Genomic DNA, 19,837 nt, shown 5'->3' on the forward strand with positions numbered 1-19,837 from the left:
CCCCCATTCTGGCTCCGAGAGCGCAGCCGGAACGCCTTAACCTGCTAGCCCAGCGTGGCCTCCCAACTCGCGAACGCCCCCCTCCTCCGGGTCCGAGGAGACTCGCGAAGCACCTCCGCGCGGAGGCAGGGAACCTAAGCCTCGGAGCGACCCAACCCCTCATCTCGCTGCCCTGCGGCGTCTGGAACCGGGCGCGGAGACTCCAGCTAACTCAGACACCCAACAGGGGAGGACAGAAGAGGCAGCCGGTGGACGCGGCCGCGAAGCGGCGCGCCGGGCGCAGCGCACCCGCCGCGGAGCGGGGGAGCCTCGCCTTCCCCCGGACCCTCCGCGTCAACCCCGGACGCCCGCCGCCTCCCCAGTCCCGCTGCGTCCTTGGCTCGGAGGCCGGCACGGGCGATGCCGAGCGGAGCCTCCAGCCTTCGAACCCACTGAAGAAGAAGCAGCCGCTCGCTCTGGGCCTCAGGAGACTGTGCAAGCGGATCGTGCTCGGCGGAGGCTCGGGCTGAGGAGCGCGGGGACTCCGGGGGGAGGGGGGAGGGACCGCTCTGACGGTGCCTCGGCGCCAGCCGCGGCTTTGAAGGGTCTCCCTCCCCGACCCCTTTGCAGCTCCGCCACGGACTCCGGGAGGCTGCGGGCGGCGTCCTGGGGCTCCCCACCCGAACGGATCGGACTTCAGAAGGTGATCGCTCCGCTCTCCCTCTCCCCTTCCCGTCCCTTTCCCGCTACTTAACTTTTTGTCTTCACTCGCCCGCGGCTTCGTCCCCTCCCCTTAAACCCACCCTCGGCTGGGCCAACTGCCCGAGGCATGTGCCCCACAACAGGGCTCCTGGAGGCTCCGCGGCCCCGCAAGATGTGAGAGCCGCTCGCGCCGGGCAGAGCCAGAGCTTCGGGAGAGGAGCTGATAGCCCCCAGACTCCCCAAGCCGGGAGAGGTGGCGGTGCGCTCTGCGCCCCGGCGGTGCTGAGCGTCCGGGAGCCTCCGACCCAGGGCCGGAACGAGTAGCTGGCCGGAGGCGCGCCGCGGAGAGCAGGCTGTCATGCCCTATTGATCACCCCCGCCCCCCGCCAAGTATGTTTGGGCTGGACCAGTTCGAGCCCCAGATCAACAGCAGGAACGCTGGCCAGGGCGAGAGGAACTTTAACGAGGCCGGACTGAGCATGAACGCCCACTTTAAGGCCCCAGCTTTCCACGCGGGGGGGCCCCCTGGCCCGGTGGACCCTGCCATGAGCGCGCTGGGCGAGCCCCCGATCTTGGGCATGAACATGGAGCCGTACGGCTTCCACGCGCGCGGCCACTCTGAGCTGCACGCGGGGGGGCTGCAAGCGCAGCCGGTGCATGGCTTCTTCGGTGGCCAGCAGCCGCACCACGGCCACCCCGGCGGCCACCACCCCCACCAGCATCACCCCCACTTCGGGGGCAACTTTGGCGGCCCGGACCCGGGGGCCTCGTGCCTGCACGGGGGGCGCCTACTAGGCTACGGCGGCGCCGCTGGCGGCCTGGGCAGCCAGCCGCCCTTTGCCGAGGGTTACGAGCACATGGCGGACAGCCAGGGGCCCGAGAGCTTCGGCCCGCAGCGGCCGGGGAACCTCCCGGACTTCCACAGCTCGGGCGCCTCGGGCCACGCGGTGCCAGCCCCATGCCTGCCGCTGGACCAGAGCCCCAACCGGGCCGCCTCCTTCCACGGCTTGCCCGCCTCTAGCGGCTCCGATTCCCACAGTCTGGAGCCCCGCAGGGTGGCGAACCAAGGAGCCGTCGACTCGCTGGAATATAATTATCCGGGCGAGGCGCCCTCGGGACATTTTGACATGTTTTCTTCCTCCGACTCCGAGGGGCAGCTGCCTCATTATGCGGCGGGACGCCAGGTTCCCGGGGGCGCTTTCCCGGGAGCCTCGGCCATGCCTAGAGCTGCGGGCATGGTGGGCTTGTCCAAAATGCACGCCCAGCAACCGCAGCAGCAACCGCAGCAGCAGCAGCAACACGGCGTCTTTTTCGAGAGGTTCGGCGGGGCCCGCAAAATGCCTGTGGGCCTGGAGCCCGGAGTGAGTTCCAGGCACCCATTAATGCAGCCTCCCCAGCAGGCCCCGCCACCCCCGCAGCAGCAGCCCCCGCAGCAGCCACAGCCTCAGCAACCACAGCAGCAGCAGCCGCAGCCGCCGCCTGGGCTTCTGGTCCGACAAAATTCGTGCCCGCCTGCACTTCCGCGGCCCCAGCAGGGCGAGGCAGGCACGCCCAGTGGCGGCCTGCAGGACGGGGGCCCCATGCTGCCCAGCCAGCACGCGCAGTTCGAGTACCCCATCCACCGGCTGGAGAACCGGAGCATGCACCCATATTCCGAGCCAGTGTTCAACATGCAGCACCCCCCTCCGCAGCAGGCGCCCAACCAGCGGCTGCAGCATTTCGACGCGCCCCCCTACATGAACGTGGCCAAGAGGCCGCGTTTCGACTTCCCGGGCAGCGCGGGAGTGGACCGCTGCGCCTCGTGGAACGGCAGCATGCACAACGGGGCCCTGGACAACCACCTCTCGCCCTCCGCCTACCCAGGCCTGCCCGGTGAGTTCACGCCGCCTGTGCCCGACAGCTTCCCCTCGGGGCCGCCCTTGCAGCACCCGGCTCAGGACCATCAGTCCCTGCAGCAGCAGCAGCAGCAACAACAGCAGCAACAGCAGCAACAGCAGCAGCAGCGCCAAAACGCGGCCCTCATGATTAAGCAGATGGCGTCGCGGAATCAGCAGCAGCGGCTGCGCCAGCCCAACCTGGCTCAGCTAGGCCACCCCGGGGACGTGGGCCAGGGCGGCCTGGTGCACGGCGGCCCCGTGGGCGGCTTGGCCCAGCCGAACTTTGAGCGAGAAGGCGGCGGCGGGGGCGCTGGGCGCCTGGGCACCTTCGAGCAGCAGGCGCCGCACTTAGCGCAGGAGAGCGCGTGGTTCCCAGGCCCACATCCGCCTCCCGGAGACCTGCTGCCCCGCAGGATGGGCGGTTCAGCCCTGCCAGCTGACTGCGGTCCGCACGACCCGGGCCTGGCACCGCCCCCTCCGCCCGGCGGCTCGGGGGTGCTGTTCCGGGGTCCTCTGCAGGAACCGCTGAGGATGCCCGGAGAGGGCCATGTGCCTGCGCTGCCCTCGCCGGGCTTGCAGTTCGGGGGCAGTCTGGCCAGCCTGGGCCAGCTGCAGTCGCCTGGGGCTGGGGTGGGGTTGCCCAGCGCGCCCTCGGAGCGCCGGCCTCCACCGCCCGACTTTGCGGCGCCCGCGCTTGGGGGCCAGCCGGGTTTTCCGTTTGGCTCGACGAGCCGGCAGGCCACGCCGCACAGCGGCCCGGGCGTGAACTCGCCCCCGAGCACTGGCGGGGGCGGTGGCAGCGCTGGCGGCGGGAGCGGAGGGGGCGCATACCCGCCGCAGTCCGATTTCCAGCCCAGCCAGCGCGCCTCGGCCAGCAAGCTGGGCGCGCTCTCGCTGGGCTCATTCAACAAGCCCAGCACCAAGGACAACCTGTTCGGCCAGAGCTGCCTGGCTGCGCTCTCCACCGCCTGCCAGAACATGATCGCCAGCCTCGGGGCTCCCAACCTCAACGTGACCTTCAACAAGAAGAACCCGCCCGAGGGCAAGAGGAAACTGAGCCAGAACGAGACCGATGGCGCGGTCGTGGCCAGCAACCCGGGCTCGGATTACTTCCCGGGAGGGACTGCCCCTGGGGTCCCGGGGCCCGGAGGCCCGTCAGGGACCAGTAGTAGCGGCTCCAAAGCCTCGGGGCCGCCCAACCCACCCGCCCCGGGGGACGGCACCAGCCTCTCTCCCAACTACACCCTGGAATCCACGTCGGGGAACGATGGCAAGGCTGTCCCCGGGGGCGGCGGCCGGGGACGGGGTCGCAGAAAAAGGGACAGTGGTCACGTGAGCCCCGGGACTTTCTTCGACAAGTACTCGGCGGCGCCAGATAGCGGGGGCGCGCCGGGGGTGAGCCCAGGGCAGCAGCAGGCACCTGGCGCGGCCGTCGGGGGAGGCTCCGCGGGCGAGGCGCGCGGGGCACCGACGCCCCACGAGAAGGCGCTCACATCGCCATCGTGGGGGAAGGGGGCCGACTTGCTCCTGGGGGATCAACCGGACCTCATGGCGTCCCTGGAAGGCGGGGCCAAGTCGGACGGTAGTTCCCCGCATGTGGGTGAGTTCGCCTCGGACGAGGTGAGCACGAGCTACGCCAATGAGGACGAGGTGTCGTCCAGCTCCGACAACACACCGGCCCTGGCCAAAGCGAGCAGGAGTCCTCTGGTGACCGGCTCGCCCAAACTCCCGCCTCGAGGAGTGAGCGCCGGGGAACACGGACCGAAGGCTCCCCCGCCCCCACTCGGCCTGGGCATCATGTCTACCTCTACCTCGACCCCCGACAGCTATGGCGGAGGCGGGGGAACGGGCCACCCGGGCACGCCGGGCCTGGAACAGGTCCGGACCCCAACCAGCAGCAGCAGCGCGCCGCCCCCCGACGAGATCCACCCCCTGGAGATTCTCCAGGCGCAGATCCAGCTGCAGAGGCAGCAGTTCAGCATCTCCGAGGACCAGCCCCTGGGACTCAAGGGCGGCAAGAAGGGCGAGTGCGCCGTCGGGGCCTCGGGCGCGCAGAATGGCGACAGCGAGCTGGGCAGCTGCTGCTCCGAGGCCGTCAAGAGCGCCATGAGCACCATCGACCTGGACTCGCTGATGGCGGAGCACAGCGCCACCTGGTACATCCCCGCTGACAAGGCCCTGGTGGACGGCGCGGACGACGACAAGACGCTGGCGCCCTGGGAGAAGGCCAAACCCCAGAACCCCAACAGCAAAGAAGGTATATGCGCGCGCCCCCCTTCTCACTCACCTGTGACCCGCCCCTCCCCCACTGCAGGCTTTAGCATCTGCCTTGAAGGCTCAGGAGGGGCGGGTCCCCTGGGATTAGGAGGGCACTGGGGGCTCTCTTAATTCCCAACTTGGACGTCCCCACCCCCCGCAGGTGCTGCCAGGTAGATCAGGCAGTAAGAACTTATATGGTAGCACAGCGGGGCGGGGAGGGGGGGCGGTCATTGCAGAGCTTTACACCCGTGTTCCCCCCCTCTCTCCCCAGAGTTTTAGCTGAGTTGCCTGGTGCTGCGCAGCTCTCAGAAAACTAGGCCCCTTCCATTATACACACTCAGAACCGCCCCCCCAACTTTCAATCCATTGCCGCTTTTTAGTTGTGTGTTCCCCTTCCTGCCAGGCACACCTGGGAAGTTGTGTTACCCCTCCTCCATTCCTAGTTAGCCAACCCTCAGCTTGAGTTCTCCTAGGTGCTGAGCATCTTTAGAAAAAAAGTTACCAGCTCAGTGTCAGCAGCATCACTCAGAGGCGACGCCTAATTTGACATTTGTTCCTAATGAATAGCTGTTTTGTCTCTTCTTAACTATTAGAGTTTCATTGAAAAACTAGAGACCTGTCGGGGTTGTAGGAGGCAGCCAGCCTTTTCCGGTGCGTCTCCACGACATTGAGGGAGGGGGTGATGGGACTGGGCGGGGTCTGCTTAACAAAGTCCAGACCATGCAGCCAGGGCATCATTTGTGTACAGGGATATGGATACATATTCTTAAGACACAAAGGACCCACGTTTGTCAATATCTCGCTTGGCTTTGGTGACAGATGTCCAGTCCCAGCCCTCGTTTGCATTCTAAGCACCCTGGAGGCCCTTCAGGTGGGAGGGGTGCGGGTGAGTTAGTAAATGGACCGCCATTCCAGTTAAAGTGATAACAGTTCTTTTTAACCTAAAGATATCGAAGGCTGCCGTAGATTTCTGTTTTCACTTAATGGGGCTTTTTTTTTTTTTTTTTTTAAAAAAATAAAAATAAAAACCAGTTAATGTCTTCTTAAAATTAGGTAACATTTCCCCCTTTCCTGCCTTTTTCTTTTAAACCACAGCTGAATGCCCTCAGTTTCACTAGGCAGAATTCACTAGGAGCCCCCGGCTGGCGATTTAACCCTGGCTTTTAAGAAATGAGTCCCCCGATTCTTGCCCTCTCTTATAGTTCTTCTCTCCTCTGCCTTCATTTTCCTAGCCCTCCCCACGTCCCGCCATCTCTTGACCCTGGATTTAAGGTGAGAGTAGGTTTTAGGAGAATGTGATGGGGATGGGGGAGGGGGTGGGGGTGGGGAGGAAGGAGGAGGGAGAGGAGGCGTGGGGCAGGAGTTGGGTGCCTCAGAACTAGGGGCTTTCAGGCGCCTTGTCCTTCCCCGGTTGCATTCCCGCTTAGGTTTTCTAATTCATGAATGTGGCCCGCTGCTTTTTTCTCTTTGTTCGTGGTTACTGCCCAGCCCGGGACGCTCTCTCTCGTTTGAAGCTGGGTGTTTAGCATGCACAGCAGACACCCAGGCCAGCATCAGCATTCTCCAAGCTTCTCCCAGGCAAAGCCATAAATTGGTTAGTTTGGGACCCTCAGCTTCTTCTCCTTTTTTCCCCCCTCCTTTTTAAAATGGACTTGGACACAGCATGCTACTTGCCTGGCCCCCGTTCTCTTTTATTTTCTTGTACACAACATCTCGATCCCACCCGATCAATAGCTGGTTAGCACAAATCTCAGCCCCTGTCACTTCTACCTGGCTTGGCCTGGCTGCCCCTCTCCCTTTCTTCTTTCTGACCCTCCCTCCCCCAAATAATTAAGAATATATCGGCCTGAATGGAGTGAGAAAAGTTAAAAACAAACCAACCAACCCGATTTAGGAAGTGAATAAAGGAACGCCAGTAGAGCTTGCATGCGAGTCTTTTGAAGGGCCTTCATAGACTAGGTGGAGTGATACAGGGTGGTGTTTATTTAATGGGATTTTTTTAAAGATGTCTGTCCACCCCTTTACCAGTCCAGCTCATCTTCTTTTACTGGGAAAAGAAAAAAATGAAAAGAAAGACACAGGCTGTGAATGAAGAAACGTCATTAAAGAAATGTTTTGTTTTGTTTGTTTCATTATCACAGTTGGATAATCGAAAATAATTTTGGGAGCAGATGCTAGCCACTTTTAGGGTTGATTTCCCCTGCAAGCTAAACGCACTGGGGAGGCCGGGACTTCCTTCAGGGAAGGGTGGAGGGGCTGGCCACCTTATAAGCATTGGCAGGGACACCCACTTGACCTCCTTTGTTTTCTGTTCTGTGATGTGGGAAGGACGGTTTCCTAGATAAAGCCTCGAATTGAGGTCACTCACAGACACTGCAGCCCCGTGGCTGCTAGTTAAGGCTTTATAAGATATCCGCATCCGACGCCTGCTCCCTCACTGGTAGTAAATAAGGATGATTAAACTTTTCATTATGATAACACCCTGCAGTTCCATCTGCACACATTGTATAAATAGGTACACAGAGCCTTCTACCAGCCCCCGAGTCCCCTGGCTGAAAATCAGAGTCAAGTGTACCACTGCGAAATAGAGTTGAAAGATTTTTTTCATGTAAAACAGTCTACTTTTCCTTAAACAAACGCACACAGTCCCATTAGCTAGAATATACCTTCTCTAGGTTCCAGCCCCAGCAAGCACTTTTTTTCACAACCTCCCTCCCCCCTTTCAGGCACAGCCCGTTTGGGTAATGATGTTTTATTTTGTCACGCCGTAAAACATGCCAATACTAATGTGATTAAATATTAACACCGTTTCTGAAATTCTTTGCTCCGATGACAAAATACTAGTCGGTATTTAACAAAATGATCCGTGCTCCGACTGGAGGGAAGGGATAAGTCTTCAGAACTGCAGGAGGCTTGTAGCCACTGGGACGTGCCCCGATTGTCTTATGGGCTTCAGATGTTCTTTGCAGGGGAGGGAACTCGCCTGGCAAGTTGCACCCCGGCAAAGTCCAGGCCAGAGTCACATGTGATGATGGTTTTTGACCAGGAAAGGAGTCTCTCCAAATTGTGTGTTCCCTGACTTCTTAACCCACCCCAACCAAATAGCTGTTATATAATGAAACTCTACATCTAATCAGGGGGCTCTGTTTGCACAAAGTTGGGGTAGAGGAAGGATGAGGTTGTGGGGAAAGAAAAAAAAAAAACAGCCTGAGTTTAGGCCTATTCAGGCATCTATTAAATCAGTAACGATTACATAAATTTAAAAATAATTTGGAAAGTCGGCCACCTATCTTTGTAATAGATGTGTGCCTATGGAGGAATTTCAAGACAGCTAGAGAAGGAGAAATAATGATAATTATAGATAATGGATATTAAGTCTGGAAGAGTGTTTTTACCCCTCTCCCGCCCCTTACAGTTTCCCAAACTGGAATTAACCTCATTCTGTAATAAGTTTATCCTTGCCAAACTTCCTTTCTATGGGTTGCTCTCAATCTTGAAATCCGGTGCAGTCTAGAAATGCTTTTTCATACACACTGACATGGGATTAGGTCTCAGTATACGCTCTGCCTGCAATCCTGCCCTTTTTGGAAGTATGATATTTTTACAGTGATGTGGGTGAAATTTTTGGAATTTCATGCTTCTCACAGCATTCCAGTCGGAACAGAGTATGCAGGGCTGAGAAATACTAGGCAGGCAGGACTTGAACCTTGCATTTCTTTAGATACGGGGCTGGCTGGAGGGTGGCGGGCTGGTCCTAGCCTCAGAGCAAAGCACTGATTTTCTGGGTTGTCTTTCCCCTCCTCCCTCTGCTGTGAAGAGAATTTTCCAGTCTCCCTCACATTTGTTTTGGGAAGGCAAGGATCCTTGCAGTCCTGTTTCCCGGAGAAATCGCCCAGCGCGGGATGCATGCCTGCTTGTGACTTTTGCGCCTGCCTCCGGAAGATGTAACCCAAAACTTCGCAGGTGTTAATCAGGGGTAATGTAAACAGATAGGGCCCCTTTGTGCAGCTGACATTCGGGCCTGCCTGCTCCCTGGCAAGTCCAGGACATACAACTACTGTTCTTTGGTGCTTGTTTAATATTTCATGGCTGTAATAAACCTGTCTTCTTTGCCTGCCCCTCCACATAAAACCCCAACCTAGCACACATCTGCAATTATACATTTCTACTAAATATTAATAAAGGACAAGGATGTTTTAAGGGGCTGCAGCTTAGCGGTGTTGAACTTGTAATGGTTTCTGCCACTGGATTTTTCTGGCTGTTTTGATTTTAAATAGCCGTTGCCTACTAAAGTATAATATATACTTCTATACACCTATCTATAAGTATATACATTTTTTTAGATGAAAGGGCTTTCCTCAAGGATAGCTTTCTTTAATATAAATTCATTTAGATTTCTGGTAAGGCCCTTCAGCCAAAGTAAGAGACTATTGAAATGTACTCTGTTTTATGGAGTTTTCTAGGAAAGGAGTGAAGGCTGGTTAATCTCTCTTTCTAGCAATGCAGTTCTATGATCCCTGATATGATTTTCTTTGCCTGACAGAAGTATTTAAATTTCCACCAAGAATCTTAATAGGTACTGAAAATATGGCTTGCCCTCGCCAAGAAGTTACTTGATCCCCTCTGCTCTTATAAAATATACACCTTTAATAAACAGTCCGAGAGGCCTTGGTGGAATTATAGGAGGGGAATTCTCCCCACTGTTCAAGGGCCAACTTGAATGTATAGTCAGGTTTTCACAGGATCTCCTAAACTCCCTCCATGCTGGGAAATGTAGTAAAAATCACTTGTGACCCGTTTCACTCCATTCCGGTGACAATAACACAGGATCGTGGTCTTTGCTCAGGGAGCGATCTTCTTTGCTGAAAGCATTTAGGGAGATAAATGCTCCTAGTAAGGAGTACTGTATTTACTTCTGTCTGATTAATTTTAGAGATTAAAAGGCTGCAGCTTTATGTAATAGGATCAAATGTCCGGGGAGTGTGAGGGCAGGCAGGCTGCCCAAGTGCATCCCAACAGAAAGACACCAAACTCCCTTGGGTGAGAGAGGACTTGGGTTTATTGGAGCCCCTATAACCAGTGGGTGCAACTTTTGTCCTTCCCTCGCTGCCCCTCTTGCTTGTTCCCCCCAATTCTTTAGTGTAGAGGGGCCGAAATTGCCCAACTTCATCATTTTGAGTCAAGTCAGGATTTTGCCTTGCCGTGGATGTGTTTGTTTGAAGACGGTGTCTATTTTTAGGTGCGTCTTGGGTGGACAGATTTGAGTGTGGGATTTGATTGCTTGTGGCGGCGATGTTGATATATACAGGAGTGCGTGATTGAGAAGAGAGCCATTTGGGGGACATTTGTGAAGTTTCCTAGCCTTTTCACTATACTGCAGCAAAATGAAGTGGTCTGGGGGCTGGCTTGCAAGAGGTTGGTGAGGTGGGTGTCAGGTCTCAGCGTGTCACTGCAGTGGAGGAAAGTAGGGCCCTGTGCAATTCCGCATGTGACAGAGCCCCCCCATGCCCCCTCGCCCAACCCCAGCACATGCACATGAACACATGCATGGCCCAGAGTATTTCCACCAAATAATCAAGTTACTCCTATAGTTTACCTTTAATCTGCTTTCTGTAGGCTACCTTTAATCTGCTTTCTGTAGGCGAGTGGGGAAGGAGCTAAACCTTCAGTCTCAGTGGCCTTAGCTGACAAGTTCTGATTTTGTAAAGGGCTGAGTGATCTCAAGTCCTAAAAATAGAGGGAGGATTTTGAAGATCCTAATTACAAAATCTCGGCCTCCCGGGCCTCCTAGGCCGTGGGTGACTTTGATTTGGAGTATTTAAGTAGCAGACATGCGTCCCCCCCCTTGCTGGATTTTGTGCGTGAGCGTGCGTAGAGGTATCTTTCTGGCTGAGTTCAGCTAAGACCAGCTTTGAGCCAGGAGTGGAATCTTTGAATAAGCCTCTCCCCTCAGCCCCCAGTTGTGAGCAGTGGATGCTGCTTCTCATTTATGGAAAAACCCACTCCTCTATTGTAATCTTGTGGTACAAACGACGTGGAGGAGACGCCGCTGGGCTTTCAAATTAGTCACGGCCGCCCTGCCTGCATGGACCCTCTGTGTCCTGTTGCACAACAGCTCAGCTGGCAGTCCCCAAATAAGTGCCACTCGGGCCTTAAGAAGCTGGGAACAGGACTCGAGGGGAAGAGATGGTCCTGGAACCCTGTCGCATTTCACTCCATGGATCACCCAGCGCTGAGGCAGCCCGGATCATTCCCTGCCATCTTCTGCCAATAGGCCAACATGCCAACTCACACCTATAGAGGCCATGCTGGAGGCCTCACACTGGGATCCGTTATTCTGTGGGACGTTGGTGAGAAGATGCCTGCCTGGTGGATGTGGCTTCAGAGGGGAAAAAAGCCCAAACTTATTTTGTGACCAGGATAGAAAAGCAGAGTTAAGTTCAATCTACTGCAGTGGGGAGGGATGTTTGAAAGACATCGTTCTCTTGGGGTGTAATTATTATGGGGTGCTGTGGCAGCCCACTTTGTTTACTGGCCTGTGTTTTAATCAGCCAGCCTCAGAGGTTCACGAAGCAGGTGAGGGAGTCTGCTCCCAACATGGTTGTTTCCAGAAAAGGCACGGGGGAGAAACTGTTGCTACAGGTCTCTTAGCCTCTTAAAATCTAAGGGGGCTATTTCAGGTACCTGATAGTTGTGAGTTGGGGCCCTGACAAAGCCACATTGGACTGGCCTTCCCAGATCCCTACTGATCTGTGCCAGCATCCCAAAATCTCGTGCTCTCTCTTGGCTGAGAAAGCTTGCTTTCTTGCAAAGCTTAGATCAGAGAGAAAACTTTAGAGTGGTCATGTGAGTATCCTTTCATGGTTTATACATCATTGTATGGACCCTAATGCCCTTTAAACATAAGGCAATTGAATTTAACAGTTTGGAGGTCTTAGCACACTCATGGTAACAGGCTGGCTCTCTCTGAATGTCCCAGAAGGAATATTTTACATGGCAGGGGCTTGTTCAATACGGGAGAAAAACCCAGTAAACACTCCAGTACAAACTCGCATTATTGGAGAGGTAGCAGGGTTTTCGATCTTTAAAGCTCAGGGTTCCAGAGAGCTCAGGTTGCCCCCCTACCTCAAAATCTCCATCTTACAGGCTGTTCTTGACCTTTCTGTGGAAAATCTTGGACTCCTCACAAAACATTTGGCCTTGAGGTTCCTGTTCTTCCAGTGGCCTCTGACTTTCTGGGTGTGGTCTGACTTATCTGTGTGGGCTATGGTTTGAGTGAAGGGGGCTGTGTTGGAAAATGGTTTAGGGAAACAGCAAGACTCATTGGTAAAGGCATATTCGGGTTCCATCACTGTTGGGAAGTTGGGTGCTTTGAAGACACCCGGAAGGGAAGCAGGTTCTAATAGACTGCCTTTGTCCTGCGTTTGGAGGACACGTGAACTGACTTTGGTGCAAAGGCACACCTACAGCCTGATTTCCACTCTGCTCGCTCTCCCAGCACCCTGTCTTGTGAGAACTAGGTGGCGTGCAGATGCCTTCAATCCTGAGGATTTAAAAATCCATTTTTCCTTCTCGTTACTGATAATAATTTTGAAGAGTATTTGGCTACAAGGGTTTCATTGGATCTTAAAGCTGGGGACAAAAATTTCACCAGAACAACCCAGTCTCTGGTGTTTTTCTGATGCCGCTGGCTTTTGTGCGTATCACTGGACACATCCGTCTGCCCCAAAGTTGAAGGTAATCGGGCACTTCGTCTGGTTCTGCTGGTTGTATTTGGGAGATCAGGGAATGTGAGGTGACAGTAAATGAAGTGAACTCCTCCATACACGCACATGTGCCCACGTGCACACGCACACATGTGCACGCACGCACACATACTGCTAGCTTCTCGTCCGGGGGAGGATGAGGTGTCAAAAAGATATGACCCTTTTCAGTTACTGTGGATTTTCAGATGCCCTTGGATCTTGGAACATGAGCATTGTCAAATGATTGGCAATGACCACCGGGAATAAAAGACTTCTGAGGGACCATCTTACCATCAGAGAGGGGTAGGGGGTAGCTGGCAGAAAACCTAGCCTGCTTTTTGAAATCCCCGAAGCCCCGGCTTCCCTAGAAAGCAAGGGTTGGCTGAGGATTTTCGGAGAAGTCAGTGTGTTCTCCCCTATCTGCGTGGACTGTTTGAAAAAGTCCTTGAAAATTTAAGGGCCCGACTCCTCATGTGAGCATCCTGCCCTCCTTTCCTACAAGCCGGAAGGCAGGGAGAGAAACACTCCCAGTGAGGAAGACTGGATGGAGATTGGGTTGCGGTTTATTTTCTCGGAGGAGGGGAGGTAAGGGGCTGGACGGAGAGCCAGGGAGAGGTGCGTTCATATGAGTTGAAATGTTATTTACTGACTCTTGGAGTTACGGAGTGGAAAATAATTTATAAATGTAGAAGTCGTTTATAACAACACCTCCAGGACAAGGCTGGGGGTGAGTGAATTGCTTAGGTGTGGGTGTGGGCCATCATCAAGGACAGAAAGTTCTTGGCTGTGCTTTTCCTGCTGGGCCTGGGCCTCCCTGACGACCACAGATGTATGGAAGAAATATACATGGAGGACCCAGCCTGCGACGGGATGACGGCATCAAGGGGCTGTTCACAATCAGGGGCTGTTTCTGTTTAGTTAGTGGCCAACACAGGGCATGAAGACCCAGACTGGGACTGGGTGGGTCGAGGCTGGGTAACACGCCTGTGATCAGCTTCTTCTGCAGAGGCCCCGACCCCAAGCGCCTCTTTCCAGACAAGAGGGATGCTAGAGGTGGGAAAAAGGAGTGGCTGTTCTGGTGACCCTGTAAGGTAGCCGCTGAGGACTCCTTCCCAGCCCCTAGCCCCTTGTGGGGTAATCTCAGCTTTTATAGACGTTGCAGGCAGGCCCCACTGCCTGGAAACGCCGGCGTGCCTCGCAATGGCCTCCCACACAGTATAGGATTTTTTTCCCTTTTTCTGAATGGTAGGCAAAAAGAGAACTAAAGTAAATGACCAATTAGCAAGAGGAAGATTCCCTGGACTCCAGAGAAACCAAGTGTGGAAAGGAGCTGGTGAAATTAGTCTCTTCTTTCCTCCCCATCAGGAGCGCTTAATGCTTCTGTAGTGAGGCTTAATTGGCTAAAAACAAATGGACCATTTTCATCTCCTGCAATGGAAGTTTTGGTGGTTGTTTAGTATTTGACGGAAAGGAGGCTATGGACCAAAATTTGGCTTTTTTAAACAGGAGCAATTTCACGATCCTTACACCGTGACTATTTCTAAATTGTCTGGGCATAAAGCTTTGGATGCCTTTTGCTGGTTTCTGCTCTCGCGTGCGCACAGGCTCACACGCACACACAGGCCGGAGAAGAAATGAAAAGTAATTTTCTTTTCTCCCCAAGAAGAAGCTCATACAAACTTTTGGCCTCTTTCAGTTTTAAATAGAAGTTTATTGATCTCAGTGGGGTCAAATTTGCCGAATTTGTAATCCTGTTAGACCCCTGAGAGAGACAGGATTAATTTACTTGTATGTTTCACTATTTTGGGTCAGTTTAGTTAATAAGCATTTATTTGGTGCTCAGTGCGTATGAAGCATTTTGCTTGGGTTAGGATTTTGCGTGTGTGTGCGCGCGCGTGTGCGCACGAGCGTGTGTGCGCCTTCATGGGCCTGCTTGCTGGCACTGAATGAAGGCCCCAGGTGCGGTTCCCACCACCTTCCCAGGACAGAAAGAGACATTGAGTGGTGCCTCCAGTCATCATTTGTCCGGGAGGAAGGAGAAAAAGTCCGCTCGTTTAGCACACCCAGCCTCCCAGAACCTCGGCAATGGCCAGAGAACATGGGCTTCCTCCTGGAGCCTTCCTTCTCGGACCCCTGAAAACTTCCGAGCGTTAATTCTCAGCTGCCTGGGAGCTGAGTGCTGACATGGGGAAGCGGTCTCGTCACACCAGTGGAGAGTGGAGAGTTGGGAATCTTAAACCTCTTTCGAGCACCTTCCATTCCACCGTCTTGACAAATGGTGGTGGTGGGGATGGTGGGAGGCAGGAGGAGTTCTAACTTTTAGAGAAATGCATGGTTTGACTTCCATAGAAGGAAGAAAGAAGTATGTGTAAGCCTTGAAAGCAGGGAAAAGGAACAACAAAGCAAAGCAGCCCTCAGCCTTGGCCTTTCCTAGCACCGAGTCTCAAAAGGGGAGCGCATGTCATTTTGACGGCTCAGGCTCTTCAGCCTGGCTTCTCCCGTGCCCCCTTCTTCCTCTCTGGCCTCCCCACAGCCTTCTTGTCTCTTCTTCCAGACCATGGGTTAAAATTCCACTTTATTTATTTATTTTAAAATTCAGGGTTTGGCCCTAACAGCTTTAGAGCAAACGGTTTCCTTGGCACCCCCACCCCCTATTTGCCTGATTCCTTTTGCACATCGATCTCTGTGAGCGAGGGCCTGGGTATTTTTGGTGCTGAGCCAGCCTGAGACGCACTTGAGGCGCTGAGGAAACAGGCATTTGGAGAGATGAGGATACAATTTCTTTTTTTATGTGGGCCCGTTAAAGTCTAATGGATATTGGTGTCTGGCCTTAAATTTGGAGAGGGTCTTTATCTAACCCTTAAAACCAAAGTCGTTTCCGGTAATTACGACACCCCAAGCCAGGCCACTAAATCTTATAGAGAAGGACCGTGGCGGAGGGGAGTTGGAAGGGGGCACACCTGTTACCTATATCAGCTATAATTATGACATTTCTGGACTTCTGGTTTTAAAGGAAGAATTTATGAGTCGGTCACGCCGGAAGAGAGCGGCCTGCGTCGTTCCGGCTCTGGGCAGAGAAATCATAAGAGCCCCCACGCTTGGTGCACAACACAGTCCCTGCATTTCTTTAATGAATTAATTTAGCTTCCCGACATTTGGTATTAAGTAAGTGGTTATTTTGGGAATATAAGAAAGAAAGAGCTGGAGGACTTTTTTTTTTTTTTAAACTTTTTAGAAAAAAGAAGTACTGCGTTTTGAAGTTTGCGACGCGTCAGCGTCCAGGCTTCAGTTGTTGTGGGGGAGGACGCGCTTGGTGCGACGTGGCAGAACGTGGCTGAGCCGCCCGCCCCATCCCAGCCTGTGTTTTTGCTTCTCCATGGAGGGTTTTTCCGTTGTTAAAGACAGTGGAGGCCACAACACCCCAACTCCATGCCTTTTTGTTTGGGAGTATTGTTTAGATTACTCTCGCTTTTCAAATGGAGAGAAACTCGGTTTAATGGGAAAATAGCGGTATTACTAGCTTGGTGTGTTTGCTTTAGCGTTTAAAAATAGTTTGTTTTCATATCCCGAATTTTATTCTTTCCTTGTTTGATGGAAACCAGTGTGTGTGCGTGAGAGAGAGAGAGAGAGAGAGAGATACTAACACATGTATCTCTATACATGCACGCAGTTAGATGGTTGCAACTACGCAACCCCAAAACAGTTGCCGTTTTACAGCTGGCTAAAGGGACCCAGAGCATTTGCTTCTAACTGAAACCATCTTGTCCCTTCCTCCCAGATCAGCACACCGCTTCCAACCCCCTCCACCCCCACCCCGCTAGCCTCCCTCAGCAATATTTATTTCTTCCTTAAAAAAGGAATGCTGGGCCTGTTTGCTGAGGTCCCTGTTGGAATAGATTTTCAGGGGTTATGTATTAAATGTGTTTGAGGGCGATTTCAACCCTCAGCCTGGTCGTCCCAGTACTAATGGTAGCAGGGCCTATTACAGAGAGGCAAAGAATATTGTAAATGGCTTATGCAGAAAAACCATTTAGATAAAAATGCAATTTTCCCTTCCGCATAGAGTGCTAAGAATTAATAGCACATTCTTTCTAAATGGGTATTTTTATATTATATTTGCCCCCTAATGAAATTCTTTTCCCAAACAGGAGCATGTTTCATTTTAAACTTTAGAGTAAAATTGATCTGTTTTTAAGCCAACAAAACTGGTATCCCAGTTTTCAGCAGGACCCTTCCATCCCTGCTCTGTGCCCAAGACTTTTAATATTAGATTGTGCAGAGGACAGTAAATGGCAGTTCTGTTGCTAAACTGTTCATATTAAGGCCTAAAATCGAGAAGGGGGGCTGCGTTTGCCCACGTTTTGGTTTTTCCTTCCTTCTTTCTGGGGTGGTTTTGGGGTGTTCTGTGGTTTCAACAAATAAATAAGCTGGTCCTGAAATTGGAGTTGTTTGTGCATGGCCCTGGCTGGGCCTGGTGGGGGGGGATTGTCCCAGAGAATTTCCCACAATCCTCTTGGTATGTCCGTCTCTCCCTGGCCCCTGCACTGCTGCAGGGAGACCCAGGTACCCATTACCCTTTACATGATGGCTGGGGAAGGGGTTACTTTCAGCCCCTGAGCACCCACTGAGGGGTGGCCCCAAGGGCTGGCTCTCTGCCAGAACATAAGTGATCATTTTGGGGGGAGTGGAAATTCTGAACTTCTTAGAAGGCTGACTTTGTGCATGCCAGGAGAAGCTAGTGGAGGAATATTGTGGAAAGACTTTGAGAGCTTGTTGCTCTGGCTGCCATGGGCCAGTGTCTGCTGACCCAGTGTTCCCTGCCTGGGTGTCTGGACATGGAGATATCTGGGAGACTTGCACTGGCAACTTAGGTGTCCATACGTGAGAGCAGTTAAATCTACAGTGTTGCAGCACACCAACATCCTGAAACACAAGCTGTAGTGTTCACATCAGGGTAGGACTAAAGTGAAAGTTTAGGTAAAATTTTAGAACGAGGAAGACCTTCTTCCCTATTTGTGCCTCCTCCCCATAACATTTTCCAGCCCAGGGAATTATGGCCCAGAGAGGGCAGGCAACTCAGACAAGGTCACACAGCACAGCCACAGAGCAGGGATTGAATTAAGCGGGCCCTCAGCCTTGGCCTTCCCATCCTGCCCTTTGAGCCCCTCGTGTGGGAGCTAGGATCTGATCTTACCTCACTAAGGCTTGCACAGATCCAGAGTTAGGTCTTCCTTAACCTAGAAGTTTCTAGACCGTTTTGAAAGCACCATGACACAGATACCCTGATGAAAGCATCGGTTGCACCCCTTCCTCTTATGGAGGTGGGTGGAACCATGTTGTGCAAGAGACAATACTTGACCTTTGGGAAGCCATGGCAGCACCGTATCCCACGAGGCAGGTGGTCTGGGTTTCAAGCCTGGCCCTTTGCCTTTTAGGAGCTGTGTGACCTACAAGCCACCACAGCTGGTTTCCTCATCCATAAAACTTCAAAAAGGAAAAAGAATAATGCTTACCTCATAGAAGTATTGGGAGGACTAAATAGGAGAATACTAGCTAGCATCATAATGACGTGGTTAAGAGCACAGGCTCTATAGCCAGACTACCTGGGTTCAAACACCAGCAACTCCATTTCCTCGCTGTGTGACCTTGGGCAGGTTACTTAACCTCTCTGTGCCTCCATTTTCTCATTGATAAGAGAGGATAAAAATCGTTTCTACTTCATGAGGCTGAGAGGATCCAATGAGTTAATACATAAATGAGTTAATACTCAGAAGACTACCCGACACAGAGGAAGCGATTTGCCAGCATAACCTTCTGTTGACTGCCTACTGTATGTGAAGTGTTTCGTATGTGGTGTGTTGATGAATCTTCGAAGGCATGACGGTGTTGCTGCTATTATTTGCCCCACTTTAGGAACGAGGAGACTGACGCACGCAGAGGCTACGTCATGTGTCCTCAGTGAGAGAGTGGGGCAGGCTAGAGTGAAACAGTGCTAGGCTGTGTGCCAGGCTCTTAGCACGGGGGCCTGGCACCAGGGACTTGCTCATAAATGTTTCAGTGTTGCAGAGCAGGCCCCCTAAGTCTTAGGGTTGGGGGTTGTGTGCAGACCCTCTGCTTGTTTGGGGCATTCGGGCCCTGCACGGATCTAAGTGGGCCTGTCTACCCAGTGTGGCCAGGCACAGTCAGGCGTAGTCCGGCACGGGTCGCTGGTGGCGGGACAGCGGAGCCAAGGTATTTTTCTTCTGCCTGACAGCTCTCCCTGTGTTCCGAAGGAACAGTTCCCTGATACGCGTGAGTAATGGTCAGCCTTCTTGTTGAAGGAATTCATGAGAATGAGCCGGTCCTCAGCCTCTGAGCACTTTGCCAGGAGCCTGCGCCAGCCATAAACAATCTGGGAGCTGGCGATAGAAAAATTAAACCCCTGTGCCTGGTGCCTCAGGTGGGGCCTCGGGAACCTGGCAGGCTTGGGCTGGGCAGCGGAGAGAGTATGAAAGCGAGTGAGCTTGAGAGCAAATGAGTGTCGCTGCCCCAGGTGAGAGAGGGAGGGTTCAGGAGTTTGGCAGGCCTGGGTTTGAATCCTGGCTCTGCCATTTGCATGCTGTGTGTGACCTTGGGCAGGTGGCTCACCTCTCTTGAGTGTTGCTGTCCTCACCTGTAACACAGGTATAATCACTGTGTTCATCTTAGACGGTTGAGGGTCACTCTGCCCTGTGCCCTGGGGGCAGCAGGGAGCATTGGCTTTGGAGTCAGCCACCAGGGAGTCCATTCTCCGTGCTCACGTGGAACCCTCAACCAAGTCATGGCACTGCTCTGAGCCTCAGTGTTCTTGGCTGCAAAATGGGGAGAGTAACACACCTCCCGCAGGGCTCATTGTGGGGCTGATGTTGCCCGCCGAGAGACACTTGGCAATGTCTGGAGACATTTCTTGTTGTCATGACTTGGGGAGGGGTTGCTACTGGCAACTAGTGGCTAAAGGCCAGCGATGCTCCTCAACATCCTACAATGCACAGGATGGCTTCCCACCACAAAGAATCCTACGATGCACAGCGGGGCCCTCACCACAAAGAATTCACCCAAATGTCAATAGGACCAAGATTGAGAAATCCTGAAATAACAGGGAAGGGAGTGAGGTTAGGTTCAAAACAATCCTCAAAAAATGGTAATCAAATTTAAATTAAAAGCACCTCCACATTTATTCACTGAACAAACGTGTATCAGACACTTGCCATGTGGCATCACCGTTCTAGGTTCTAGGAGCCTGTGGGGAACCAGACA

At 53.4% G+C, this 19,837-nt stretch overlaps 1 protein-coding gene across 1 annotated transcript in view; it reads left to right on the top strand.

Moving 5' to 3' along the window:
* Nucleotides 1-1,073: 1,073 nt before the first annotated feature.
* Nucleotides 1,074-19,837, top strand: part of MN1 (MN1 proto-oncogene, transcriptional regulator) — a 49,725-nt gene continuing 30,961 nt past the window's right edge. The window contains exon 1 of the mRNA XM_004387620.1: nucleotides 1,074-4,815. Within this exon, the coding sequence (XP_004387677.1) occupies nucleotides 1,074-4,815 (3,742 nt within the window). The remainder of the gene's footprint in view (nucleotides 4,816-19,837) is intronic.

This window comes from Trichechus manatus, unplaced genomic scaffold (genome assembly GCF_000243295.1).
Source record: "Trichechus manatus latirostris isolate Lorelei unplaced genomic scaffold, TriManLat1.0 scaffold00190, whole genome shotgun sequence".
Classification (NCBI taxonomy): domain Eukaryota; kingdom Metazoa; phylum Chordata; class Mammalia; order Sirenia; family Trichechidae; genus Trichechus; species Trichechus manatus.